The sequence below is a fragment of the Haemaphysalis longicornis genome, unplaced genomic scaffold, assembly GCF_048455015.1.
Source record: "Haemaphysalis longicornis isolate Haplotype H1 unplaced genomic scaffold, Haemaphysalis longicornis Haplotype H1 scaffold_5, whole genome shotgun sequence".
In the NCBI taxonomy this organism is placed as follows: domain Eukaryota; kingdom Metazoa; phylum Arthropoda; class Arachnida; order Ixodida; family Ixodidae; genus Haemaphysalis; species Haemaphysalis longicornis.
This window is the reverse complement of record NW_027526385.1, coordinates 67,791,195-67,819,021: the sequence shown is the minus strand read 5'-3', so window position 1 is coordinate 67,819,021 and position 27,827 is coordinate 67,791,195. Positions and strand designations below refer to the sequence as shown.

The following is a 27,827-nucleotide window of genomic DNA, read 5'->3' as shown; positions in this document are numbered from 1 at the left end:
GTTGATTTCGCCTTCAATTTGCCCATTCTAACCCTCACCCAAAGTTTCAATCGAAAAACGGCCTTCGTTTTTGAGATAGAAGGACGATTTTTCAGCTCTTAAGCCTGGCAAAGTAGCGTTTGTCGTCGTCATAGCAACAGGCTCGCGGGATGGCGCAACGACGGCAGAGTTTTCAAACTGGCCTAATCTAAAAACGTTTGTCGTAGTGACTGCGCTGGTTTGCAAGCGTAGCCAGGCAGCGAAATGCCAAGCGCCTTAAAAATTTGTCCGTTCTATTTGCCCAAATTTGGTCGCCGCAGTTATAAACAAGTAAGCAACATTGTCCATGGGCTCAAGAAAAATGACGTAACTTCCTCCACACTTTTCGCAATGCATTGGGATGCCAGGGGCCTCTCCTGAGTATTCTTTCCTCCATGGCGATGAAGCTGTGATTTCTTCAAAGAGATACTAAAAGTATACTTAAAAAGACCCTGCAACACTTTTTCCGACTTTTTTATATCCTAAACGCTTTCAGAACGTAATCAGCAAACGTGCTCAGTACTTAAAACAGGGGGTCGCAAAGTACCTCGATCAGCCAAAAATTACTGCTCTATGCCCATCTGATAACTTAGAAACTCCCAAAAGATTTTTCTCCTTTCCGGTCTTGGCATTCTTGAAGCGCTGCAATTACATCATTAGAGCTGTGTAGCGGCTATTGGCCGGCTTTCTTTCAGTGGCAGCAATAAACGCATTCGATAGCCACTTTAAAAAGAAATCTGCTGCAGCAAGCAGATCACGGTGTGCCGCTCCGGGCTCGCGGTAACTGTAGCTGTGGCAGTGCTTCGAGACGCGAAGGAAAGAGTGAAAGCGTTTACGGGCAAAATTGCAGGGTCAATTTAAAGTCGTTGAGCGTGCAGTACGTCCTCACGATTGTGTTACTATCCCATCTCCAGAATTTCGGAGCATCACATCATTTTTGGTAATAATTTCCCCGCGGGTTTTGAGTGCCCTCGAAAGTTTTCTCGCACAGGTAGTGTTAAACGCAAAATATTGTTCTGGGTTCAATACCACGTTCAGGAGAATCATTCACCCGGCTGCGTACAGATGGATGCCGCATTGGGCAAAATTCTGCGCTCAACATACTTTGACGGCTACTAATTATCCGAAAACTTATGGAGATTTCTGCAAGGCGCTCTCGATAAGTGTCTTCTGAAGGGAGAGCGGCAGAGAATAAACATCTTTAGTTGTGAGCTTATCGGGTAAAGATGGTGAGAGAACCGGCCCTGTGGAAGGGGAGGGGGGGGGGAGGGGAGTATACGCGTTTTCTAGTCAACACAGCCAAGCGACGCATGGCGCCATCTAGGGGCATGTCCACGTGCATGTGGCCCTCAATTGAAACGCTCAGAACCTCCTGGTATCGTAGTGTAGTAGTTTCGCTTTTGCGAAGCGAACATCCTAACCCGGGTTCAAATCCCGTTACCGCTTTTTTTTTTTTTCATTTACAAGGATTTGTCATCTCTTGATATTAACATTTGTTTTCACGCATATAATCTATTTATGACATTCTTATGCATTATAAATGGGATTTCGGGTATTTTCGTTGCCTTTTGGCCAGTTTTAGCCACTGCTGCTTCTGCGTTTATGCGGGTTTGCCCCTTTTAGGTCGGTTTCGGCGATTTCTGTTGAACATTTTTCTACACCGTGGTTTTCAACCACTGCAGGTCCGTTTTGGCTGTTATTTATTTCAGTACGGGTGGTTTTGTATGCTTTAGGTACGTTTATGCTGTGGTATAACCCTCATAAGCAAACTCATGTGACGGCTGGCTGTACTGACTAGGAAACGCATATACGCGTCCGGGATACTCTGGTCCTTGCTGGCTGCTCGTATCCTCGCTATAAGCACGCGCTGGGTCGACAGGTCCGGGCTGGACAGCTCGTCCACCCACTGCTCGCACGTGGGACGGGAATTGGGTGTGAGGGGTGGGATTTCTGGCCTTCCCATGCCACATGGGGCGGGGCAAAAGTTGCGGGTGCTGTATTATTGGGCCAAGTATTTGCTGTAAGCGAAATGCCATCTTTATAAGACGGCCCCACCCGATTCTCGAAAGAAGCACGGAATGTTCCAAATGGCCGATTCTAAATTACTGACGATTTAGAGAGCCTGTGCTTTTTATTGCACTTTATCTAATTTATCTGTGACTTCGGCGTCCTTTCACGCTGCTTCCTTGATTGATAGGCCGTATTTTCGACGGCTTGTGGAAAAAGGAAAAGCAGAGCGTCCCGCTTAAGCCTACTAGCTTCAGACATCGCGGTCTTATGTTTTTTCCCTTCATTAGCTTATAGTCACAAATCTTTAGAATTTTACAGAATATTGAGCCAGGGAGACGGCAGGCTCGCGGGAAAGCGCCTCGTTGAAAAGCGGTTATTTAACCTACGGCCCAATTTTAAAGCAGGAGGCATAGTTAAGCAAAGTTAAACCTGAACGACACCTTTGGATGTGGCCAGGCGGTGAAACCATGGGACAGAAGGTGGGAAAGGTACAGAACGCGACACCATTTTTTGTTCTCGTCTCGTCCGCCACGAGCACCATGATACACAATTTTAAACCTTATGCCAAAGTTGATAGGGAAGTAAGGGATCTGCTTAGCGCTTGAGCGTTTCTTTTTTTAATCAAAAATGGCCAATGAGAGAACCAGTAAGATTTGTGCGGCTTTCGGTGCAAAATAACCGTAGCGAGCACGAGATTATTGTATTTATGAAGCACTTCTTCCGCCAATGAATGAACTTGTCACGCGCGTAAAAAGGGATATCGCTGAATTCTGGAACGCTTACCATCGAAAGAGTAGCGGAGGCGGGCACCACCGCGGAGCCTATGTAAATGAGCACCTCGAGAGTTTTGTACCTGTGCGGAGGAAGAACAAAAAATAATGACGTCACAGCCTGAATGCTCACGTCAGAAGCTGAGTAGTGACGTCACTTGCAACCAGTTGGAATCTGCATTAGCCCGCTGGGACGTAAGGCGTTCGGTAGCAAAATACGGATTAAAAACCAACTCGCTTTTGGAGAGCCTTCACCGTATTCGGATTTGTGTTCCGAGAATTTCAAGTTTGCGTTGAGGATATTTGGAGTACCCACGACATCTGAAGTTTAAACCACAGCTCCGTGCACTATTGAGGGCATCGTACGGGGCGTGATGTCCGATGTCATCTTTGTTTGATTAAACCTCCCGACGAATATGATTGAACATAATTCATGGAGATTCTTAAGCAGTGGAAACAACAACAAAATCCTGCCATTGTAACGCCATGACACCAAACGCCATGCTCGCAATCAAAATGAAAGAGATATCAGGTATGACCATTTGGGAATGAATAGGTATGTATGAGCATTTGGGAATGAGCATTTGGGAATGAATATGTACCTAAATGCTATTATAACACTGCTGTGTAATAATCAATGCCAATTAGTGCGTAATTGGCATGAATCAGAATTGGGAGGGGTGATATGCTATGGGGGGTGTTCCCCGGGATACTTCACCACTTGAATTAGCAGCCACCCTTCCAAGAATGCTACAGCCAGTAAGCTGCTTTCGCTGCAATGATAGGCGTTGTGTAACAAAGCCACCCTTTACTGCTCCGTATACCAGTCCAAAGGCAAAGCCTGGAAATATTACATGCCATTTTGTGTTGTGCAGGCTTAACGGGTGGTCTGGCTCTGTGGACTCGAAATGACACTTATAACTATAACTACCTTCTAGCATTCCCGCATTTCTGCGGGTTCTGTTTTTCGATAATTATGTAATCCCTTGAATGTTTGAGCTTTCATTTTCTTTTCTCTGAGGTCCTTATAACCGTAGCACACGAGGTTTGGGAATTGTATTTTTCTTTCGATCAAATTAAAATCTTCTGAAATGTTTACTGTAACCGAAATTTCATTTCTTTAAACATTTTTTTTTTCATCTCGTAATGATGCGTGAAAAGCTTTGTGCATTGTGGCTATTGGAGGCAGTTGCGGAAGCTGTCGATTACCTCAGTGGGGTACTGCGGCCGTTTTTTTCTAGGCCGAAGGTTTTCCTTTAGATCTCCAGAATCTCGTATTCATGTGAGGAAAATGATAATCATAGTAATCCCTCATTATAACGAAACCGTTCTATTCGAATTTTATTATGGCCCCCACTTTCGTGCATTAAGAGCGAATTGTCCCACAGCATCACATAAAAAATATATAAGACGGGGCTGACAATGGGATTATACGTGAAGCGGACCCGCAGAAGACCAGGGCAGGACCAGGCTCGCCGAATACTTACAGGTCGCTGCGGGATAAAAGAAACCGGTTAAAACTCGTTTTAGCACACCGACCACGGGCAAGCGACTCCAAGTGGACGCTATCACATATTGCTTTACAAGGAAACAGCCGCAGTAGTTGCGTGACGTCACTCGTGAATGACGTCACTTGTGAACAAGACGACTAATGTGCGTCAAGACGACTAATCTGCGTTAAGCACTACATTCCCGCGGGAATGTAGTGCTTCGAGCCAATTGTGCAGCACATCTTCTAATACGAAAGGGGCAAGATATGGTCCTGGCGCGAGATTCTGAGTTGTGTCCGTTCCAAAAGCGTCCGCTTCGAGTGGGCCCTGATTGGCTGAAGGCAGACGACAGGATGTGATGAAGCGGGGCGTCCGTTTCTTCGTTTCTGTACATGTCAAGCGCCCCGCAACCGGAACTACGTCACGACTTGAACCGGGCGCTAAACGGATGCGGACACCACTCGGAATTCCGCCCCTGGTCAATCCGCTAGTCGTCTGCTAGTCGTCCGCCCGTCGACTGCTAGCCGTCAACCGATCGTCTGCTAAAGTGTTCCATAGAAAATGCATCGGAAATAAAAACAGAATGTTTGGTGTATCCTCATAACTGATTAAAATGAACTTGCTCACATTACAAAGGAAAGATACTGTAATATAGTAAGGTCTAGCTCGATTTTGGGAAAAGTAGTTCGCGCAAGGAGTGCGTACGGCGCTGAGGAAAATGGCTCACCTCTCGTGGAAGATGTTCTGGTAGGTGATTCCGAGTACACAGAGGAACCACACCACGTACAGCTGCTTTTGGCCCCATGAGCTGTACTCTCGCAGCATCAGCCTGCGCAAAAAAAGAACGTTACACGGAGCCGCACTTTTTTTTTTTTTCGCGTGGAACTGTACACATTCCTCCGCTTTTCACTATTGCTCGTATACTTCCGCGATCCTCGGACTTTTTGCGCAGCCCTGGAAGCTAAACGTGTGGCTTCTGTATGGATCGTTGCATTCATGGCGGATTACAATGAGGACAGCAGCGATCTCTTACTCGGCGTGATTGTATTTTAATCTTGCGCTGACATGGGTTACGGATGGGTAAAGAAGTGGGAACAATGAAGAGACCGTTTTTTTTACAATAAGTTACAGCGCATCAGAACGGTCTGTCACAGAATGTGGTGTGCGCCCATCTACAGCAAAAGACCTCTCTATAGGTAACGAAATTCGTAACCTTGTTTGTACGATTCGGTATACCCTCCGTGGTGGCGTAGGAAATAAGGCAAGAAACGTAGCAGGCGGTTCTCGCATTTCTCTTCTGCACAATTTTTTTTTTAATCTAGCTCATGCCGGTAGAGTAGACGGTCTTGAGGACGAAAAGCATTGAACGGACTCTGGTTTTATTATAGTTATCACATCTGCGTTGCAAAACAGCTACGGCAAAGGAGGAAATAGCATTTGTTTTTGCTAAAGCTTTAGATGGTCCTGCTCTTATATTGTGAAGGTTATTATGTGGACCGTCTGGATTGACGTTGCTGTGCCCTGTATTTACTGAAAATATATGGAGCCACCGTGGTGTCATTAGGCTGAAATACTTCGCCCACTACTCCCAGCCTGGCGTGAAATTGAGACACCTCACAATAGCTTCTTTCAGGGAATACGCTCCTTTGCAATCCAGGGCTTGGAAGGAACCTTAGGACCTTCCACTAGAGGGCGGAATAATCATCATTACGAGCATCATCATCAGCCTGTCGAATGCCTACGGCAGAATGAAGGCATCTCTTACAGACTCCCAACAGATGCGTCGTCCGAACGCATCATTTGTCTACGAACTTCATCACGTCAACCCTTCCCCAAGTGCGGCCGGGCCGTGGTATACATTCCCTGAATTCCACGTCCGTATGGGCCGCGAAAGTGCCTGCTGATTTAATTAGCAGTGTGTGCCTTACTTACAGCCCGCAAGAAGATGAGGTACCCAATAAGGTGACGCGTGTGAGCTCACCAGGGTGTGTATGCCGAGGCGATGAAGATGTAGATGACAGCGCGGTCGCATCGGTGCAAGATCACTTTCAGAGTCCTGCGGAGTTAAAAGACGAAAGAAAGAGGAGAAGAATTGTGCTTTAGCAGTTGCTTAAGTGTGAAATTACCGCACTAATAATCAAGGGAAGTTTCATAGAGAGAATTATCTGATATGGTTTCGGTTTAGTGCGCAGGCCTTTAACGTAGAACGAGAAGAACAAGTGTATACCCCGGCTGGGCACTGGCGACAGCGTATGTCTCACACAACGTTGTGCGAACAGTTTGCTGTCGGTTCGTCAGACCCGACGGGGATAGAGCAAGCGTGCAGGCAATCAAACGCCTAAAAAAAATGGCCGAGTACTTACTTGCTTCGCTGAAAATGAGCTCGACAGACAATAGTCTGCCTGCCACATTACTCATTCTCCTCTCTCGCCCTCCCACTCATTAAGCTCCTCGCCTCTCACTGCTCGTATGATGAATGCACTGGAGGTGAGTTCATTTCAATTTTGCCCCGTTTGCACTACTCGCATGCCTTCTGTTGGGAGAGTGCGGGAATATTTATCTTTCGTTTTTGGTTCCAGCAGCTGTTCGACACCATTTTAAACACGCTTTTTTTTCCTATAAGGAAACCAACGAAACGTGTGTTTGAATTATAAGAACGCTGATACTCTCGGTTATGTATGCATAATCTGCCTCAAATATGCCTGAGGTGTTTTTTTCTAATACTGAATAATCCGTAGATGTTCGAGCCATGGCGGATGTTAATTTGCAACGAAGCAAACAGATACGTGGTCATTTCTCGTTTAGTCGGGCACCAAGTATTTGAACGAGAACAGACAGACAGACAGACAGACAGACAGACAGACAGACAGACAGACAGACAGACAGACAGACAGACAGACAGACAGACAGACAGACAGACAGACAGACAGACGAACAGACGAACAGACGAACAGACGGACAGACGGACAGACGAACAGATGGACAGACGGACAGACGGACAGACCAAAAAGATAGCCGGGCCGTAGTTGCGAACGACCACGGTGCAGCACAGAGAGTGCAGCTATATTCGAGTGGCAGGAAGAGAGTAAGGGGTGCCACCTCCTCTATCTCACCTGAGCTTTCCTAGGAAGTGTATGGAGTGGAAGAGCGAGGAGGTGACGAAGAGCGTGACGAGGGCGAAGCCGTAGACCACGGCCGCCGTGTAGTGCGCCGGCGTGTGCGCCCGCTGTATCAGGAACTTGAGCGCGAAGAAGCTGGGCAGGATGCTCAACTGCGGGCACGCGCATGCGCAGTAGGAATGAGCACACGCGGGAGGGAAAACGAAGGAACGAAGCTGCTGCAGAAAAACTCAGGCTTCATTCATCTTTTGGAGGAACTGCATGCATTGTTACAACACAGAATATGAGAACAGGTGACGGGTTTGTTCATACGCAGGCAAACGTGCATTCTTCCACCACAGTACGCTTCTCACGCTGTTGACGAGCGAATGGCACGCCATCGTCCTCATTATAATCATAATCGTCATCGTCGATAGAGGTGGTGATGATGGCCCTCTCAAAGACGGTATCCTGGTCACTCATCATCATGATAATGGCGACGCCGACGATGTCATGATGATCATGATGCTGGTGATGATGAGGGACCGGGATACCGTCTTTGAGGGGGCCATCATCCCTACCACCACCATCGACGACGACGACGACGACGATGATGATGATGCCCTTACTTTTAAAAGCGGAATCGATTGATTGATGATCGATTGATTGTCGGGTTTCACGCGCCGACGCAACGCAGGCGATGAGGCACGCCGTAGTGGAGGGCTCCGGATTAATTTTGACAAGCTGGGGATCTTTAACGTGCGCCGAAATCTCGTACACACGGGAGTTTTTGCTTTTCGCCTCCGTCAGAAAAGCGGCCGCCGCGGCCGGGAATCGAATCCGATTCGGAATCCGATTCGCTTGACGACATGGTGAGATATTAGAATCCTTGTTCGTGAAATGGCAGGGAGAGGGTAGGTAGGGGAGGGCGGAAGAACGCGTAGAGCCCTAATCCGCCGTGACGTCAGCAAGAAGCCGTTTCGTAAGCCACGGTTACGTAACTGTCACCTAACAAGATTTCGACGGAACAGCTGGCGACCGCTGAGTGGTGCTTGGAAAAAGCGCGTTACTGGGCGCTACACCCTTGGGGCTTCTTATGCGCAGGCATAAGCGTCCGTAGAGTTCATTTCACCGCTTGACATTTCGGAATGCGCGGGCAAACACGCCGCGGACAAAACCGAAGGGGGGTGCGTATCGGAGGTGTCACAACGCCCGTTGCATCGGCTAGCTGACACGCGTTTAGCAAGGAACGTTGTACAACTCGTTTGATGACGCGTTTGGCCGCAAAGCGAAACATTTGTCATAACTCACACAACGCGACACTTGAAAACCGAATTCGTTTGGCACCTCACCATCGTACAAGCACACAGAACGCTTTAATAGCAGGTGAAGTTTTTCGTTTATTTCGTTCGAAACTGACGAGGCCCCAAAAAGGGAGTCTATCAGTTTCCAATCACGTTATAACTTGAAAGATAGGAAATGGGATGTTAAAGGAGTAGTGACACGAAATTTCAAAGTTGAGATAACTACGGAAAGTGCTTCCTTTTTATCAGGAGATACCTCCCAGCAAGTTTCAACAGTAGCCGTTCAGTATAACATATTTTAAATCCATTTTAATCTCTGCCCGCTTGAGAAGTGACACGAAATTTCAAAGTTGAGATAACTACGGAAAGTGCTTCCTTTTTATCAGGAGATACCTCCCAGCAAGTTTCAACAGTAGCCGTTCAGTATAGCATATTTTAAATCCATTTTAAACTTCGCCCGCACGAGAAAGCCCGGAGCGGGCCAGCATGACATCATCTACTGCTTGCCCCGAACTGCCGACGTCGGGGCCCCGTGACGTGCCGACGCGCTGGCTGCGGTTGGCGCGCGCTGCTACGCCGTGTGTACCCCGTCATGGTTTTGGTACTGATGACGTCATGCTTCCCGGGCGCGTGGGATGGTGAAGACCTCGGCCGGTCTGGACGCGCGCGTCCAGGCCGGCAGTGGGGCGACAAGAATGGTGACGTCACGAGCGCCCTCCTGTCATGGCGGCCGCTCGGCGTTCGTTTTGCCGAAACCGAAACTTACACGAATAAACGACGCCGTAAATGATTGTTTACGCTGAGATCGACAGTCTAATGTGACATTCTCTGATTAGTTGGCTGGTAGGCACCCATAGCAGCGAACAAAAATTGCCCCCACCTCCCCGAAGGGAATCGTGAGGAAGTGCGAATGCATTTCTTGCGCCGAGAGTACACGGCGTAGTAATTCTGACATCGCCTTGAGAGGCGCCCAGCCAGCGAACGGTCTAAACTGGAGCAGAGCGAGCAGGAGACTGTAGCGAGAGAGCGCGCGCGAGCCGACCCACGAGCCGACCCACGAGCCGACCACGGAGGGGGGTACGCCGCGCTGAGCGCGCCGAGCCAGGTGGCTGAGAGAGAAGGCGGGCGCGCGAGAGAGAGGGGTGCGCGCGCAGCTGCAGCCAGCGAGGAGAGAGGAGGAGCGAGCGAAGGGGGAGGGGGACGCGCGCAGCGGCGCACGGCAGCTGCCGGGTGAGGAGAGGGATGCGCGCGGCGCACACCGCCGCGCCGCGAGGGAGCGGTGAGGGCGTGGCGTCACGTGGTGAGTGACGTCACTGCGCCGTTGCTACCGACGCTCCTCTCCGCTCGGCGCCGTTGCTAGGGAGAGCAGGGCTGCGGACGCCGCCGCCGCCGGCGGTGGATGGTTTGGGGTCGCTTATAAAGTGCATCGCACTTAAAACGTAACGCGAAAATTTCGTCGTAACCCTAACCTGACGGTTCCTAGTGCATGCAGGTGATAAATGTCAAAGCGTCTAGCTGCAGTAGCAACACAGCTTACCGCGTGAGTCACAATGTTGGCTACGTGTTCCAGCTCCGTTGGCACGTAGGCGTCGTTCCCCATTGGCCGAGGGTTCATCAGCCTGCGGTGAATAGCAATGGCCTTGATTGAGACGGACGGCAACCCGCAGTTTTGCACGGCGGCGGTTGCATGCAATATTTTCGCAATTATACTAAAAAAAAGAGAGAGACGCGTATGCTAGAGAAAGAAACCTATCCAAACAAATGCGCGGGATGGAATGCACGTCAAAAAAATTTTCGGAAACTCCCAAATGGGAATTGTTGATAAATGCTTACTCTAAAGTCGGATTCACGACTGTACACAAATTTATTGCTTAGAAGACATTTTTATATGCGCCATAAAAGCCGAGTGATCTCAAAGTAGGCAAGCCCTGAGGTATTTTATGTATTCGTGTAACGCTACATACTGCGCCGTTTTGAAGTCGGCTTCTATGTTAAACACACAGAAGCATTGCGTGGAAGTCTTTTTTTAGCGGCAATATAAGTAGTCTGATATCAAAGTATGAAGGACCTAGGGCCTCATAACAAGTATTTAATAAAGCCACACGTATCCGAACTGAGCACTGACCCTTCTTAAAGTCGGCTTTGCTATGATACACAAGTGCACTTTGTGGAAGACATCTTTAGGTGGCAATACGAAGAGTCTAATACCAAGGTAAAGAGCGCCTTTTATTTTCAACAACAAGTACACCATCAGCAAATCTTTTTTTAAAGCGAGAGCTTTCTTAGTGGGACCGCTGGCGTCCTGTCAAAAATCTAATGCATCTCCCCATAGACTGGTTGGCCGACCGAAAACCTCTGATAAGATCTCTGGACACACGGCGCGTGTGTGAAACAACCGGGCTTCCATTCAAACGATTACTTGAAAATCGCGAAAAAGGAACCGTTCTTTCTAGATAAGACTGTACGCGCATAGAGCATAACGAAGGAGTTCAATGGTATACCTTCATCTCATAAACCTAGCATCGGTATACATTATGAGCGTTGGTATACATGCGTTTTCTTAGGGCGCGAAAAATGGTCGCATGTGTTCGTTCTTCGTTTGCGATTTGGGTCTTTGAAGGTTTGGCGATCGATTAACCGGTGCACCGCGAACGCCAGCTAGTTTATCAAGAAAAATGAAAACGTGGCGTTGAACAGTCGTGGACGATGACAAGGTAGGGCGCATACAAGCGCCCGTATCTGCCGTATCTTGTCTTCTTCGAAGTACGTTTTCTTCTTTTCGTCGGCTACAAATTTCGCGACGGCATATTACCCGCTCAGTCCTTCGACTGCGGCATGAGCAACGTCAGGTGCGATCACGCATTGCCTGCTGTTTCACTGAACACGGCTACCACAGAAACGGGAGGATTTCGGCTTCCTTGTAGCTCGTAAACGTGTTAGTGCATAGTGAAGAAAGCAAATCCCAAAAGCCGTTTAAGAATCCAATTGTCATGCCAAGCCCAAGCCAAAAAGGGGGGTCTTCCCATGAACCCCCCCGACGACATGGCTTACGAGGCGCAGTTTCCTCTCTAGTATACTTACTAAGAAACTCTATGCGTATGGCTATAACCCCATTTTATGCTCCCCTCCTGACTTTGCGCAAAGCCGCGCGCTCTTCGGCGGCCACCTGCAGTGCGGCGCACCAGAGCCAGCGCCGTGAATAGCGTAGCCGCGCTATCACAAAACGTCATTGTATCCACCCACCAATCGTGTGCGTCCTCAGTCTGTGACGCATAGATCACACCACTGTCTTTATAATTCAACCTAGCAAATCCCCAACATAGCTAAACCCCAATACGGCAAGTCCCAACAGAGCGCCAGCTTCACTGGTCTTCTTTCTTGACAGGGTGGAAGGGCTCTGAATTTTAAGCTGTTGAGCAAGTCGTTTAAAATACAAAGAAATGCCGAGCGCTCGTGCACGCGTGCCTCGAGCGCACGTTCGTCAAGGTGAGTGTGATGAGGCACAGGACAGAGTGGTGAAAGCTTTAGAGATCATTTAGCAGAGCGGAGACAATCACCCTCTGGGGGTATGTGCCGTCAAAGTGTCGCCTCAAAGGGAACCAGGAAAATAGCGGGGGCGATAATGTGACGTCGGAAAAAGGAAGATGAGGAAGAGGAGATCGTGGGTGCCGACGAAGCAGGGGGGGGTGTTCGAAGGAGCGATGATCCGGAGAGCTATCCGCAAGGTGCGGTAGCTGTCGTCTACCGAGGGCGTCGTTAAGGACGCCCGGAGACCGAGCCAGGCTGCAGTGCCAGCCGTTCATCGACCGCGCATTATATCGCCGGCTTCGACTGAGCAGCATTGTGTAATAGCAGCACCGACTGCATCGACAGTGCCAACGCACGTGAGACATTTGATTCCTTACCGGTTCCTGTTGGAAGTGAACTTAAACGTGGTAGTTTTTTTTCCCTAGTAGAATTGTGTGTGTTCAGGATTGACTTAAGTGTCGCAGTACGGTAGTGACTGTACCTTCATATCGTCAGCTGTTTCACCCAGATAAATGTTCGACTTCGTCTTATATACGCCGGTCTCAAGCGCCTGTCTCGTTTGTGCGACGCGAATCCCGAGGTCTAGCCACCAATACCATCACAGTGAGCATACCCACTTAGGGAGATTGGCCAATATTGGCCAGAAAAAAACTCCAGCGTTCGCCGCATCATGGCGACTCTTACTCGGAACGAGAAATGCACGTCATAGCGTACGCCCCTCGTTCGTTCGTCCTCGTGTCGTCGTGCGCATGCGCTCTGTACCGTTGAAGAGCCGCGACTTGAATGTCGAAGCTGCTGTGGGTGATCACTGACACCACTTGGCCCGGCCGCGGATAGCTGGCACTGCCGAGGGGAAGAGGCCGCTCTGCTTCGGGAGGCTCGGCGTGCAAGGCATCCACTAGAGACGATAGATAGATTTCTGTGTTGTTTCTACGAGCCCCTCATTTCCTATTCTGATTCGCTAGATGCATAGCGAGGGCCTCTGGGGCGGTATTCTCGTAACTGTCCCTTTTGAAAACGTTCCTTTTGCGTCCCTTTCATCGTGACGTACTTCCGGTTAAGCAGTGGGCGTTGGCAGTAGGTTTGCCGCTCTTGCGCTACGTCACTTCCGGTTGTTTGCTTTTAGCCAATCAGGGCTCGCCAAAAGGGACACTTCTGAAAGGGACGCAAAAGGGACAAAACTCGAGAATACCGCCCCTTGTTCTGGCAGTCTTGGTGCCATCGGGGAGCTTTAAGAGGGTTCAACGCTGGTCGACCACTCTCGACATGTCGTAGACGCTCGAGTCACGGCCCGGGGGTTAAAAAAGAAGGTCCCCTTCACCCCGAGTAGTCCGAGTGGTGCTGGCTACCACCCCCAAGCACAGGAAAAAATTACATTGACATAAATACCCCAGAAAGTGAAGGGGAAAAATAGCCCCGCCGGTAGCGTAGTGGTTATCGCACCAGACCGGTATTCTGGAGGTCGTGGGTTCGGATCCCACCTGGCGGGCATTTTTTCTTCACTTTCTTTCTTTCCAAATTCTTTATCTGTTTCAATGACCTACCACATCCTCCCCTTTGCTTTCCGAGGTTTTCTTGACTGTCAACCCTTATTTCTGTGTTATTTCTATGAGCCCCTCATTTCCTATTCTGATTCGCTATATATATATAAGGGTTGGCAGTCAAGAATGCCTCGGAAAGCAAAGGGAAGAATGCGGTATAGGTCACTGAAACAGATGAATAATTTTGAAAGAAAGAAAGTGGAGAAAAAATGCCCGCCGGGTGGGGTCCGAACCCACGACCTCCAGAATAGTGAAGAAAATATCGAGCTATAAGAATATAAATAACAGAAATAAATAAGAATAAAGGCGCGGAAGTTCGGAACAAAAAAAAAAAAAAGAATGAAGACACGGCGTGAGCACCGCAACGAGGCGTCGTCTGCACAAGCGTCGTCTGCACGCATGTTTCCCACGCGCGCGCAGAGTGCGGTTGTCGGCGGAGCCGCGGTGTCGGATTTGAAGGGCTGCCGCGTTCAGAATCTCCGGTGTCACGCTGTCGCCTATACCGGGCGGCCGTGGTGTAGGACACAGAGCGGACGGATATGCCACGCGCCCTTGGAGAGGTACGTCCCTGTTTGTGGCGTGGGTGTTGTCAGCATGGCATCCGGAGGAAAAGAGGCCTCCATTTACACTGCTCGCGTTTCCTTGTCCATCGATTTCCGACGATGCTTTGCGCAGTCTCATCTGCGGTGCAGAGCAAACCAGCGAACAGGGGAAAAAAACGAGCGCTAACAAACAGCTGGTCATTTCATTGGTCATGCAAGAAGAATGTGCAGACAAAAAACAGCGATGAAAATACCCACGAATAATACGGTGGTTTATTGCTGGGCAGTAAAAATAATGTTACCTGAACGCACGAATATGTCGGTAAAAGAGAAAAAGAAAAAAAATTGTACTGGATCTTCCACTTTCGTACCGGTAGCGGTGGCTCCTACAATATATTTACAATTCAATACCTATGGTATATTTCCGTTAGTACCCCAAAACACCGCGACAATTGCGGTTGGAGTGCGACTACACCCTCACGCTGTAATTCCGAAGTAAAACGGACTTTCAAGATTCAATATTCAAAGCTAGAGGCCAAACACGCCGAAGTATAGGGCACGATACTTGGAGCACGACGCAGTTAGACACCCTTTTCGATTAATCCAGTCTTTTTTCATCGACCAACAGTGTTCACGCTCTCCTTTTTGTTTTGCATTTTCTCAATAGACCCTGCATAAGCCCACCTTAAAATAGGCGACTTCAAAATCGTCTTGGAGATATGATGATTCGGCGAAGCCGTTGGGAGGTGCCTTGCTTAAAGGGACCCTGCAACACCTTTTTCATCCTTTTCCTAAATCTTACACACTTTCAGAACGTAGCCCAACAAACACATCCAGTACTCCGAACACGGGGTGACAAAGTACCTCAACCAAAAAATTGCTGCTCTATGCCCATCAGATAACTTGGAAACCTGCTCAAAAGATTTTTATCTCTTTCCCGAGTATTTGCGTTTTTTGAGCGCTCGAATGACGTCATTACAGCTGTGTAGTGCCCATTGGCCACTTCCTTTCAGTTGTAGCAATAAACGCATTCGGTAGTCACTTTACAAAAAAAGCCACAAAAGCAAAGCAGAAACTGAAGGCGTATCTGCTGCGACGAGCAAATCACGCAGCACCTCTCCATGCTGGCGATAATCATAGATTTCGCAGTGCTTCCAAATGTGAAGGAAAGAGTGAAAGCGTTTATCGGAAGTGCTGCAGAGTCTCTTTAGTTCCCCATAATTTTGCAGGAAAACAATAGTATAATAGAATGGACTTCGAAGAATCCTCTTTTTGGTTGGTTTATTAGTAACGCGTGCAGTCGCGCAGCGCCGCCGTTAGTGCAAACGTGCCGGCCGGTTGGGTTCCAAGGGCAAGAAACTTCGGGGAGAGACAGGGGTAGCAATCCCCCTTAGACCACGTGTCGGCTCACCTTGAGTAGTGCCTCATGATGGAGCGATACCGCCGTAGCAGGCCGTTCGCTACGCTCGCCATGCTTACGGCACGTCATCTGAAAGAGAGGGGAAGCACGGCGTTGCGGGCGAATTCAGTAAGGTGCGATGACATATTTACGGTCTTTGTCAAAATTTTCTAGGCCAAGCGAAAGGCTCCTGCACTGCAAAGATTTCAAAGGGGAAGCTTAAATAACCTCTAACAGTGATCAAATTATTTTATGAAAGTAAGAAAGAAAGGCGTTATCTCTGGCTTTCCGGCACAAAACTGTTCAGCCTTGCTCAAGACGTAAGCTTGTACATTGAATTTTTTGCGGCCTGCGCACTTTCGGCATGGCCTAGAATATTTTGACCAAGACTGTGCACGAAACAGGGTAACGAGCAGTCAGGAACACCAAGAGGGGGCACAGGGAAGTAGCTCGACATTTCTTCGTGTCAAAATATTGTTCGGAAATGTTCGGAATTTTTGGAAGGCAGTAAGCGAAGAAAAACATGCTCCCCGGGTGAGGCCCGAACCCTATATGCATTTCGGATACCACGGTGGAGCATTTTGCGCCACTTTCTGGAGTATTCACACAAATGTAACCTGCAGTAGGATCGCGACGCTGCTTCGTGTCGCTTGATTTGAAAACAGGGTATACGCTGTAAAATTATTTACACCCTTTAGGGAGTAAATACTTATCAATAACACCCTTACACCGTAGCAGAAAAAACAAAGAAAAACGCCCTTTAGGGTGCTTTGTCTTTTATAACACCCTTACACCCTAGCAAAAACGCAAGAGTAAACCCTTTTAAAGAGTGTTTTATCGTTAATTACACCCTTCCAAAGGATTTTTTTGTGTTTTCGATAGGGGTAAGGGTGTAATAGACCAAAAGGGTACAAATCAATTTACAGTGTATACATAAATAAGAACTGTCAGGACCCATATTCTATTGTGTGGATGGCAATTTGAGGCCCGTGCATTCCTATTCGAGGTTGCACTAACTGTACAAGAGCTGTAAAAATCTTCCGGTGTTTCGTATACTTTGATTAAAAAAAAGGCGAACTTCAGCGAGAACACAAACATAGAAGAAGCGCTGACGACCAAGACGGTTGACAAATTCGTTGCATAATCATTACGCTAATCATCAATGAAATCGACTGAAATTGAACTGTGATGTCGGCGGTAAAATAAAAGTCTGTGCAGGAGCGCGATAGTTCAATAACTCCTTTGTCACAAAGGAAAGAAAGGGCGTCAATATACGCTTTGTCTGTATGTTTTTTTTTCTTTTCAGCTTTCGCGTTTCGACAGCGTCACCGTCGAAGGAGAATCGCCTTGCATCCCGGAAGTGAAAGCAACTTCCGGCGACTTCTTCACGGCAAACATCCTGCGACGTATTGAAACTCCTCAGCCTTATATATGAATCCGCTTGGACGCATGAGGAATCTTCCTTTCTCTCTCTCTGCTGAAATGGGAACTTGTCTAGACAAACTACAATTTTATTGATTGATTGATTGATTGATTGATTGATTGATTGATTGATTGATTGATTGATTGATTGATTGATTGATTGATTGATTGATTGATTGATTGATTGATTGATTGATTGATTGATCGATCGATCGATCGATCGTAGGTTTTAGCGCGCCGACGCAACGCTGGCGATGAGGCGCGCTGCAGTGGAGGGCTCGATCCGTCCGATTAATTTTGACCACCCGGGGATCTTTTAGCAGGTTTTGTAGGCACAGTGAGACACGGTGCTCTCGATTTAAGTTACAATACCCAAGCTTCCAGCTTCGAGAACCTTAGGTCAGCCCAACGGACCACCATGGAACGAAGATTGATCGGAGGAACACTGAGGGACAGGAAACGAGCTTCCGGGAACGGCAAGAAAACTCGAGTAGACGATATCATAGTTCAAACAAACAATAAGAAATGAACCTTGGTTGTCCTCGTAGTTAGACGAATCGACAACCGGTGAAGCACCACGGTAACAGAGGGGATACCGAGAGACAGGTCTAGAAGAAGGGGAAGGCCATTAAAATCCGATGTAGGGGCGAAATAAGGAGATTAGGGGGCAAAGATTGGACTCGAGCAGCGCAGGACGGAAGTGGTTGGAGGTCATTGGGAGAGGACTTCGTCAGGCATCGGACCTAAGGATGCAATGAACATGATGATGATGATGATGACGTCTACGAAATTAACTGAGGTTATGCGTTTATTTCCGAACTGTACGCACGTTTCTTCCACCTGCATCAGTGAAATGTTCATGCTTCAGTCCTGTCAAATCACTGCCATGCTTTAGCATGGTTCAAACTTTAGCGGTAAAGCGGCGCTCCCTGCCTCCCGGATCCCGTGCTCTTCTTTTTTTTCAGTCAGGTACGTTTTATTTTAACATTAGTTCACGCTATCTCGTTTTTGACAGAAAGCAAGAACACGTTCTTGCAGGCACAAGAGCAAAAGAAAAAGAAATTTAATTTTTGTGTGTTTTTTTTAATCAAGTTCAACCGCACGACTCAGAAGCTATCATATAGTGAAACCATTGGAACATGCGGAGCGCATCTCAGAAAACGCAAATTGTCGCGCGCGAGTGGGGCGTAGTCCTAAAACCAAAACAGCAGAGGGGAGCAAATGCGCACGGAGAAAACTGAACGACAGCAAGAGCAACAGCTACAACAGCATAAGCAACAGCATCTGCAACAAAACAAAATAAACAATAACAACAAAACAACAACACAAGCCAACTGAAGGCTTAGGCTTGCCCGCGACTATATAGTTGTACATTTATGGGCTGAAGAAATCTTATTTTATCCTAGATTATCTTATTTTAACAGCAGCAGAAGCAGCACCCTTAACAACTACCAGAATATTGCTAATCATACTGGAAAGGATAAAACATCCCCAGCTTTCCCACTTAAAATTCCTACCACTCAGGTACAGGTGTCGTCATAAGTAATTGGAACAAGCATTCGTGAATATCACAAAATATTTGTCTTACTGGCTTTATGCAAGTCATTATCCACTTATAGGAAGCTTTTTTTAGATTCAGGAGGGCTCCTTTAAACGCCCACCAATGCAGCCGAGCAGGTTCCAGAAGAATAAATTTCTGTATATTTACGAGACCGCGTTGCAATTACTTTTGACGACACCTGTACCCAGCAAGGCCATTGCAGGGAAGTTATATTTAGCGGAGGAAGGAGTCAAGTTGGGTATGAACACTGTAAATATACATTGCTGAAATCGGAATAGAACTTGTGCAACTAATTGTCAAAAGTTACTACCCATATGGGATATGCGTTACGCTCATGGATATGGATTACTATCCATATGAAAAGTTACTACTCATAACAGGACAGTTTTCATGGCTCTATAACCTGGAACAGCAAAGCTCTGAACTCCAAATTCCGCGCAAAGCAAGCTTTTGCCCCCAATATCAACTGTGCGAAAATAATCTGCGTTATCGACTTGAAATTTCAGCTTGAACAAATAAACGATAGGACTTAGGACCAACTTCAGAAGCCAGCGTCTGTGTACGCCGAAAACGCTAGGTGACGACGACGACGACAGCGACGACGATGATGATGCTCATGATGATGATGAAATCGGAAGCACGAGTACAGGAGTGTGCCGGTTGGGTGCAGTAAATAGTGTCACTGTCACGCGGAAGAGTCAAACACCGTTTAATAACTGTGCTATACACGGCCCTTTCAAAGGCCTCCCGAAGGCTTTTGAAATGTGTGTGGCGGGTTTTTACTAAATTCAGCTGAAAGCCAGCGTTCGTCCTGTAGTTTATCTCCTGTCTGTCTCGTCTGTCGCGTTGTGATTAGATATTGGCAATATTCGGTGCGATATATATATATATATATATATATATATATATATATATATATATATATATATATATATATATATATAATGATGCATTCCGAACCTCGTGTGTTCAGCTCCCACCCAAGGAGAATCTTTTTTTCTTGCTTGCTTTCATTTAAAAAAAATAAAGCGTACTTCCACACGCAAGATGAATGAACTCCTCCCACAATGCCTTCTTTGGCGTGCTTGACGGCTGGTTTACCTTTATTTTTACTATAGCGGTAATACGTTCTCTAAAACCACAAGAAAAATACAAGTTAATGACTTTGCGTTCATTATATAACAGTTACATGCTTCGTTGGAGTATAATGTCCGCCTAGCCATGAAACCACCGACTTGTCAACCCATGTTCTCATGCGACGTAATCTTGCATCGCGCGTAAACACAGCTGTGGAAAATACCCTGACATTCCCCCCATGCCCTTTAAAATAGTTCACAACAAGCAGTAACCACTTGCCTGTCGTCACGTCGGCGGTGCTCAGCGTCTCTGTCTTCTTCCACGGGCGACGCCGGTCGTCCCATGTCGCGAAAGTCGATGATGCCGCTTCCTATGCTCCTCACTATCGAGCGGCGCGCGTAGTGGACGACGTATGAACGTGCGTCAAAGGTTTGAACGACGACGTGCACACGCGCCGACGCTCGCGGGGCAGAGGCAGGCCTAGCGACGACCCCGGCAGTTCTGCTTCCGTCTACGCACCCCTGCTCGTGCGGGAAAGCGACCGGCGAGCGACCGGCGATTCCGCGCGCCCGACGACCACGGGGAGAGCGGATCGCCTACTTCTGCCGCCAACGCCGCTGCACTGCTGGAAAGCCGACTTGCCGGGAGACCACGATCGACGCCATTTTCGCCGACGCCCGTGGCGGCGCCGCATTCGCGAGGGGAAGGGAAGAGAGTGAGAGATGGGACGCATGGAGGGACGATAATCGATACAAAGGGGCAGAAGCGCGCCTGGATTGCTGCACGGCACCGGCGTGTCTGCAGCAGACGACACAAAATGGATGGGACCGCAGACGAGAGGCAACGCTTTCGGAATAATTCAGACACGTTTTCCTTTGCTAAGGCTTGTTGATAAACAATGAAAAAATAAATAAAACAACAACGACTGAAACGGGCACCAAATGGGGAACTTATGAGGACTTTATCAATAGTTGTAATCGCTCTAAACCTGCTCTAAACCGTTTATTGGGTCCCTTTCAAAACGGGCATTTGAAATACGCATGTATGTATGTATGTATGTATGTATGTATGTATGTATGTATGTATGTATGTATGTATGTATGTATGTATGTATGTATGTATGTATCAATCTATGTGTGTATGCATGTATGTATGTATGTATGTATGTTCTGTGTATATGTATCAATGTATGTGTGTGTGCATGTATGTACGCATGTGTATGTATGTATGCATGGATGCATATATACGCCTGTGCGTATGTACATAATCTCGAGAACTTCACAAGGCAGGAACCTTGTGTTCCCAGCAAGTGGCGCGCACTGCTGCTGCTAGTTCTCGGCCAACTCCCCGCCCCGGATATGGGCCAGGTTTGTGCCAGGCATGTGAGTACGGGTCCGGGGAAAGACGTCCTGCTCGGCGTACAACACGATAGCGTAAACCACGCCTAGTAGGTGCGTTTCCCCCCGCATACTAGTCTACCATGAATGCTACGCTCCCAACCCTGCGAAACATGACTCAGCATGGCTGGGAGGTCTTACTTCACCTCTGAGCGGTACGATACTTTGATATTTTGCGCGCTGAGTGAAATTTTCATGAACCCAGCAGAATCATTTTAATAAGGCGTCATTGGGCATTTGGCACGGGCTTACCCTAAACTCAAAGTAAGTTAGCGAGACAACTTCGCCGCGATCTGGAACTTTTGTGTGGTCGGTTAATCGTCACACGTCGCTGCCCCCACAGAGCTTCGATCACGACTTATTCTCTCAGGACGCTAGCAGAAACGTCTATTAAACGCATGATTGAACACAAGGCGAGGATATCCCTCTAATGTTAGCAGTGAAAAAAATCCCGGACCATCTCGACTAACGGGAAACCTAGTGTCACTAGATAAGCTATCTAGATTATCTAGATTATCTAGTGACACCTAGATTATCTAGTGACACTATAGGGAAACCTAGGGAGGGGCGAAGCATGCAGTGTATCAGTGTATCTTGGTGCCTTGGCGTTTTTGCCCACGGAGATGAAACCGTTGGGGGATAGAGGTATACAGCTTTGCTGTAAGTCTCGTGTCTTTGAAGCCCGAAGCGTTCTAGCGCGAAGCGTTGGTAAACGAGTGTCCCGGTGTTTAGTGCCGTGACCGCGTGAGACGACGATGACATGAGACGCCGACAGCCTCGGCGAGCCCCTAAGGGGCTTTGCCCCTAGAAGAACTAAAGATCATCGCAGTAATCAAGCGATGCGGCCGTTCTGAAATGCTGGTTGTGGCACTCACAATTTGCGCGGCGAATCACAAGAGCCTTCCGTTTCGCCCAGCTTGACGGCGAGCGCCCGAGGCGCCCGCACGGCTGGCGAGCTGGCGCCGACGATGTCGCCGATGGCCGCAGTAGTCGCACCGGGAAGCCGCTTCAGCGCTGCGTGCCTAGGAGGACGTGTGGCAGCGCCGGTTGTGCCGCATGATCGGAGGTCGTCCCGGGAGGACGGCAGCGATGCGCTGCGTCGCAGCGACGACGCGGCCTGCGACGCCCAGCCGCATCTTCCTTTTCGTCTCTCGAGGTGACCCATGCAGAAGACACGTTTCTTGGTTCGCTGGATCGTTGCTTGGCTGGTAACCTCGGGTCATGGGGCACGTGCCCACGCGGGGATTGACCAAGGATGAATGAATGAATGAATGAATGAATGAATGAATGAATGAATGAATGAATGAATGAATGAATGAATGAATGAATGAATGAATTTTTTTTTTTGCGACAGTATGCCCGTTGGCATAAATACTATGAGTGGAGGTGAAGATTAGGCTGTGGCCTTGTTTGTTTTAGGAACAAAAATAACACAAGTATATGCGTTAGCTCGGAGGCCGACCCACGCTGCCGCCGCCTCTGGGGCATTTTCCAGTCGGTCCTCAAGCCCCGTGGTAACCGCAACCCCCTGGCAGCCCTGGCCATCAGGAGGAACGCCAGCTACGAGGAGCTGGCCGAGCTCTTCACGGAGCACTTCCTGCCGCCACATCAGGTAGCGGCTGGGCAGGTGGTTGCAGCGCCGGAGGAGTCAGAGGGACGACATCCCCTCAATGACGCCCCCATCACGGAGGCCGAACTCCGTGGGGCGCTGCGCTCCTGCAAGCGGAAGTCAGCACCAGGGGCTGACGGCCTCACCTACCAGATGCTGCGCAACCTGGACGAGGTGGGGTTCGCGAGGCTTCTGGCTGCCTACAACCGCATCTGGGCGACAGGGCGGCTGCCTCCCGATTGGCTGTTGGCCATCCTGCGGCCCCTCCCCAAGCCAGGCCGTGGTTTTGGGGCAGTTACGGCCTACCGCCCCGTTGCCCTCACCTCCTGTGGCTGCAAGCTGCTGGAGCGGGTGGCCCTGCGCAGGATGGAGGCCATCACGTCGGAGGAGGAGTTCATCCCGGAGCAGCTCACAGGCTTCCGGAGGCATAGGGCTGCGACGGACTCCATTACCGACGTGGTGGCAGCACTGGAACATGCCCGGGCCACCAGGCAGGTGGCAGCCCTGGTGCTGCTAGACGTCAAGGGTGCCTTCGACAACCTGCAGCGCCCTGCCATCTCCCTGGCCTTGGAGGAGGCAGGTATCGCGGGCAAGCTGCGGGGTTTCGTCGAGGCGTTCTTGACGGGCCGCACGGCGCGGGTGCAGGTGGGCAGCGCCCTGTCGGCGCCCCGGCCAGTGAACGTGGGCACCCCGCAGGGCTCAGTCGTCAGCCCCTTCCTATTCAACCTGGTCATGGCGGCACTACCAGACTGCCTGCCGAGAGGAGGGGCACACAGGGTGTACATGTCTGTGTATGCCGACGACGTGGCCCTGTGGGTGCTGGGCCCCAAGGGGAGCTGCCGAAGCATCGTGCTGCAGCTGCAGGCGGCCCTGGATGCGGTGCGAGCCAAGCTGGTCAATGTTGGCCTGCAGCTGTCAGCAAGCAAGACAGAGGCGATGCTGGTCCACCCGGATGCCCAGTCCCGTCGCAGGGCCAGGTGCCTGCACATCGATGGCGAGGAGCTCAGCTGGACGTCCAGTGTGCGCTACCTGTGGCTCACACTGGACCACTGCGTCAACTTCCGGCAGGCCACCAGGGAGCTCCGAGCCAGGGCACAGATGGCCACCACGGCCGTGCGAAAGATGGCTGCCAGGGACCGCGGCTGCTCGCAGCGAACGGCCCTGCGACTCTACAATGCTGCGGCTGTGGGTCTGCTCATGTACGGGCTACCATTGGTCACCCTGCGCAAGCCCAGCTGGCAGCAGCTGGAGGGCGACCACCGCAGGGGCGTCCGCACCTGCCTTGGCCTACCTCGAGACTCCCAGTGTGCGAAGACGCTGGCTGAGGCGGGGGCATGGACGCTCCAAATGACGGCGGACCAGCGCGCCCTGGGCCACATTGACCGGCTGCGGCGGGCTGAGGGAGGCAGCCCCCTGCTGCAGCGGCTGCGCACACACCGCCACTCGCGCATGGGGCGCATGTTGGCCCTGTACGAGGAGGTGGTGGCCCCCGTGGAAGCAGGCCCTCCCTCCAGCCGCCCCCCTGCACTGGAGGCCGAAGTGCACACGGACATCCCGGGCCTGCGTAGCAAGCGGCGGACATCGCACTGCGGGCAGCTGCAGCTGGCTCGGGGCGTCGTGTGGGGCGACCTGGAGGACCACACCCTGGTGTACACGGATGGTTCCGTTCGGCAGCAGCAGGGTTCGGCCACGGCGGCGGCAGTGCTGGGGGAGGCCACCAGGCAGGCGCGGCTGCACTACGCCGCATCATCCGCCACGGTCGAAATGGTGGGCGTAAGCCTTGGCCTGGACCTTCTACTGGAGCTGGAGCCGCCCCCCGAGCGCTGCGCCCTGCTGTGTGACTCTCGAGTGGCCCTACTCCGGATCCAGGAGGGCGACCCGCGCTCCCTCCTGGTGCGGGCCGTGCGGGACAAGGAGGCACAGCTGGCCCAGCGGGGGACTCGCCTGCGGCTGCAGTGGGTGCCAGGCCACATTGGGCTGGAGGGCAATGAGAGGGCAGACGAACTGGCCGCCGACGCCCACGAGCTGCCCCCTTCGCCCACGGCAGCCCACGCAGCTGCGGATGACGCCCGCCTGCTGATACAGCGACATGTACGGGCCCAGCATCCGGACCCGAGGTTGGCAGCTGGAGAGGCCCCACCACCCGTCCGGGCCACACGGATGCCGAGACATCAACGCTCGGCTGTCCTGCGCCTACGCGTGGGGTGCGTGTGGACAGCCGAGCGAAAACACCGCCTGGCACTCATCAATGACCCGTCGTGCCAGCACTGCCGGGCGGCTGTCCAGACCCTGCCACATCTGGTCCTGGAGTGCCCCCAGTTTGTGGCAGGGAGGACCGAACTGTTGGCCGCCTTCGGGGGAGGGGCTCGGCCCCTCGAAGAATTTCTGTGGCCGCCAGGCAGTGCCAGAGAGCGGGACGGAGTCCATGAGGCCCTGGGGTCGTACCTGGATGCCTCAGGACTCCTCCCGGCTCTCCGCTTTCTCCCCACATAAACTAAACGGTGTGTGTGTGGGTGCTTCGTTTTTTTTTCTTGTGTTTTTTTTTGTCTTCGTGTTTTAAAAAAGTGTTTACCTTGTATATATTGTACATATATGGCCTGTTAGACCTGTATATTTGTATATATGTAACCTCTTCTTCTCTCTATCCTCCCTTCCCTGTACAACTGTTTTCCCCATTCCCCACACCCCCCACACCAGCAGGCGTTCCGGTGTCCACCCTTAGGTGAGACAAACTACGCCTGCTGGTGGTCTTTCCTTTCCTTGTTTACAATAAATTCATTCATTCATTCAACGAAAGAAATAAAGGAAAAGAAAGAAAATGAATGAATGAATGAATGAATGAATGAATGAATGAATGAATGAAGGAAGGAAGGAAGGAAGGAAGGAAGGAAGGAAGGAAGGAAGGAAGGAAGGAAGGAAGGAAGGAAGGAAGGAAGGAAAAAGAGAACAAGAAAGCCTTGGAATGAGAAGAAGCAGGGAAATAAAAAGGAATGATGAAATAGCTGTCTAGCAGGGAAGCTGACTTGCCGCCGCAACAAAGGAATGAAACGCGAGCACATCCCCATGGCAAAATAAAGAATAACGGTAATTACAACGGGAGGTTAAACCGATTAATAGTGTATTCAATGTACGTGCGTCGCAAAGCTGCGGTAATTTAAAAGAAAATGTCCTCTAGGTTTCGTATCTTTGCAGAAGAGACACTGAGGGGACGAAGCCTGACCAGGTTTGTGTAGGTAAAAATTTAATGGGGCGCGACGAGCAAATCGCTGATGTTATTTTGCAAAGTAATGAAAATGGATAGTCAACGCACTCGTGCGTCTCGGAGGGAGATCGTAAACTGTGGCTTACCCGGGGAAACTCGAGTACGCGGTAAACAAGAAGACATTTTTACTTGTTTATGTCTTTGTTTGGGTATGTGTCATTCACCAAGGAACATCATCATCATCACCATCATCTTTAAGCGCTCTTAACACGGCCGTTAACTTACTTTTAAGCCTTCCCTTTAGCTCGTAAATTATATATTTTATCATTGTTTCATCTGTTCTTTCTGGAATCTCATTGATTCTCATTGATTTTTTTTTTCTGGACAGGACGGCCAAGCGAGCCGCACTTCACCACGCCACCCACTGGGCCCGGTTCTAGCGCTACCTTGCCGAGCAGGACCTGGGGGAGGGGGCCGAGCTGTACCGGGGCCTGGTTTGCGGCGCCAGGCGAGCCACGCGGAGCTACACTGTAGCCGAGGGGGCCACCGAGCCGGACCTGTACCTGCTGCAGCTGCGGGGGGTGCGCAACCGTGCGGAGAGGAAGGCCCAGCGGCCGGGGGAGCAGGCGGACTGGACAGGGTACCTGCCCGCGGACGCTGCTGAGGATGATAATGAATAAAAGAGGCAGGGCTGCACGCGCCTCGTGCTCGTGGGAGTTGGGCCCTGATTACAAAGACGTGCGAACTTCAAAGCATCAGAGAAAGTCAAGAGAAAGAGAATAGACGCTTAATTAGACTATGGTGGTTGAGGTATCACTGGGTGGGATGGGTTGGCCTTAGTAGAGGTATATTGATTGATTGTAGGGTTTAACGCGCCGACGCAACGCAGGTATGAGGCGAGCCGTAGTGGAGGGCTGCCGATTAATTTTGACCACCTGGGGATCTTTAACGTGCGCCGAAATCTCGTACACACGGGCGTTTTTGCTTTTCGCCTCCATCAGAAAAGCGGCCGCTGCGGCCGGGAATCGAGCCCGCAACCTCGTGCTCCGCAGCGCAACGCCTTAGCCACTGAGCCATTGCGGCGGGTCCTTAGTCCAGGTACCTTAGGCCTTGGCTACAGCCACTGTCAGTCAGTCAGTCCCTAAACTTTATTGATGTGAGTGGGGAGTGGGGGGGGGGCGAAAAGTGGGGGAGTTTCAGCGGACCAGAGATATCTGGTCGGCGTGATAGGAACTCATTAACTGGCCCTTTCACTGTTCGGAAGAAGGGTTGGGTATGGAGGCGAGAGATTGGAAGCGTTGGCCGGCCCACACAACCTGGTAAGTGGTATTAGGGAAAGTGGAAGAGGTAGTAGGAATTAGAAGATAGGGATAATCTGTTGTTATTAAAGCTGGGGGGGGGGGGAGGTTGGACGGAGGGTCATTCTGTCTGGGTGGGTGTGAGTTATTTCTCTCAGGTAGCATCATAAACCAAGGCCACGTTAGGGAGAGTTTTAAAGTAAAGCCTTACTAATCTCGTCGAGTGGTTTCCCCGTCGCGGTAAATTTGACCTTCATTTAACCGCAGCGTATCGCACCACGTGACTCGCCAGGCCGAGCTCCGCCGACGGCCGCGTTCGATACCTGCTTCCGCCGCCGCTGCCAGCTTGGCGCATGCGCTCTCTGCAGCTGGTTCACGCCCGACCGCGTCACTCGCCGCGTGCATGCGAGCTTGGCCATGGAAGAGAGCGAGGCCGGGCCGTTTTCTATGAGCGTTGGGCGTGAGCTGGAGGCTTTGAGCCGTCATCGGCAAGCGGCGCCTGTCCGTCCCGCGGATATCACCCGGCGAGCCGTTCCGTTCGGAGAACGCCGGAAACGAGAC

General features: G+C 50.3%; 1 protein-coding gene across 1 annotated transcript in view; it reads right to left on the bottom strand.

Annotated features, from left to right (window-relative positions):
* Positions 1-20,426, bottom strand: part of LOC144138376 (monocyte to macrophage differentiation factor 2) — a 32,459-nt gene extending 12,033 nt beyond the window's left edge. The window contains exons 1-7 of the mRNA XM_077670630.1: positions 20,040-20,426; positions 15,713-15,790; positions 10,228-10,309; positions 7,402-7,559; positions 6,270-6,344; positions 5,016-5,117; positions 2,812-2,881 (exon numbers count right to left, since the gene is read on the bottom strand). Of these exons, the coding sequence (XP_077526756.1) occupies positions 2,812-2,881; positions 5,016-5,117; positions 6,270-6,344; positions 7,402-7,559; positions 10,228-10,309; positions 15,713-15,774 (549 nt within the window). The 5' untranslated portion in view covers positions 15,775-15,790; positions 20,040-20,426. The remainder of the gene's footprint in view (positions 1-2,811; positions 2,882-5,015; positions 5,118-6,269; positions 6,345-7,401; positions 7,560-10,227; positions 10,310-15,712; positions 15,791-20,039) is intronic.
* Between the last annotated feature and the right edge of the window lie 7,401 nt (positions 20,427-27,827).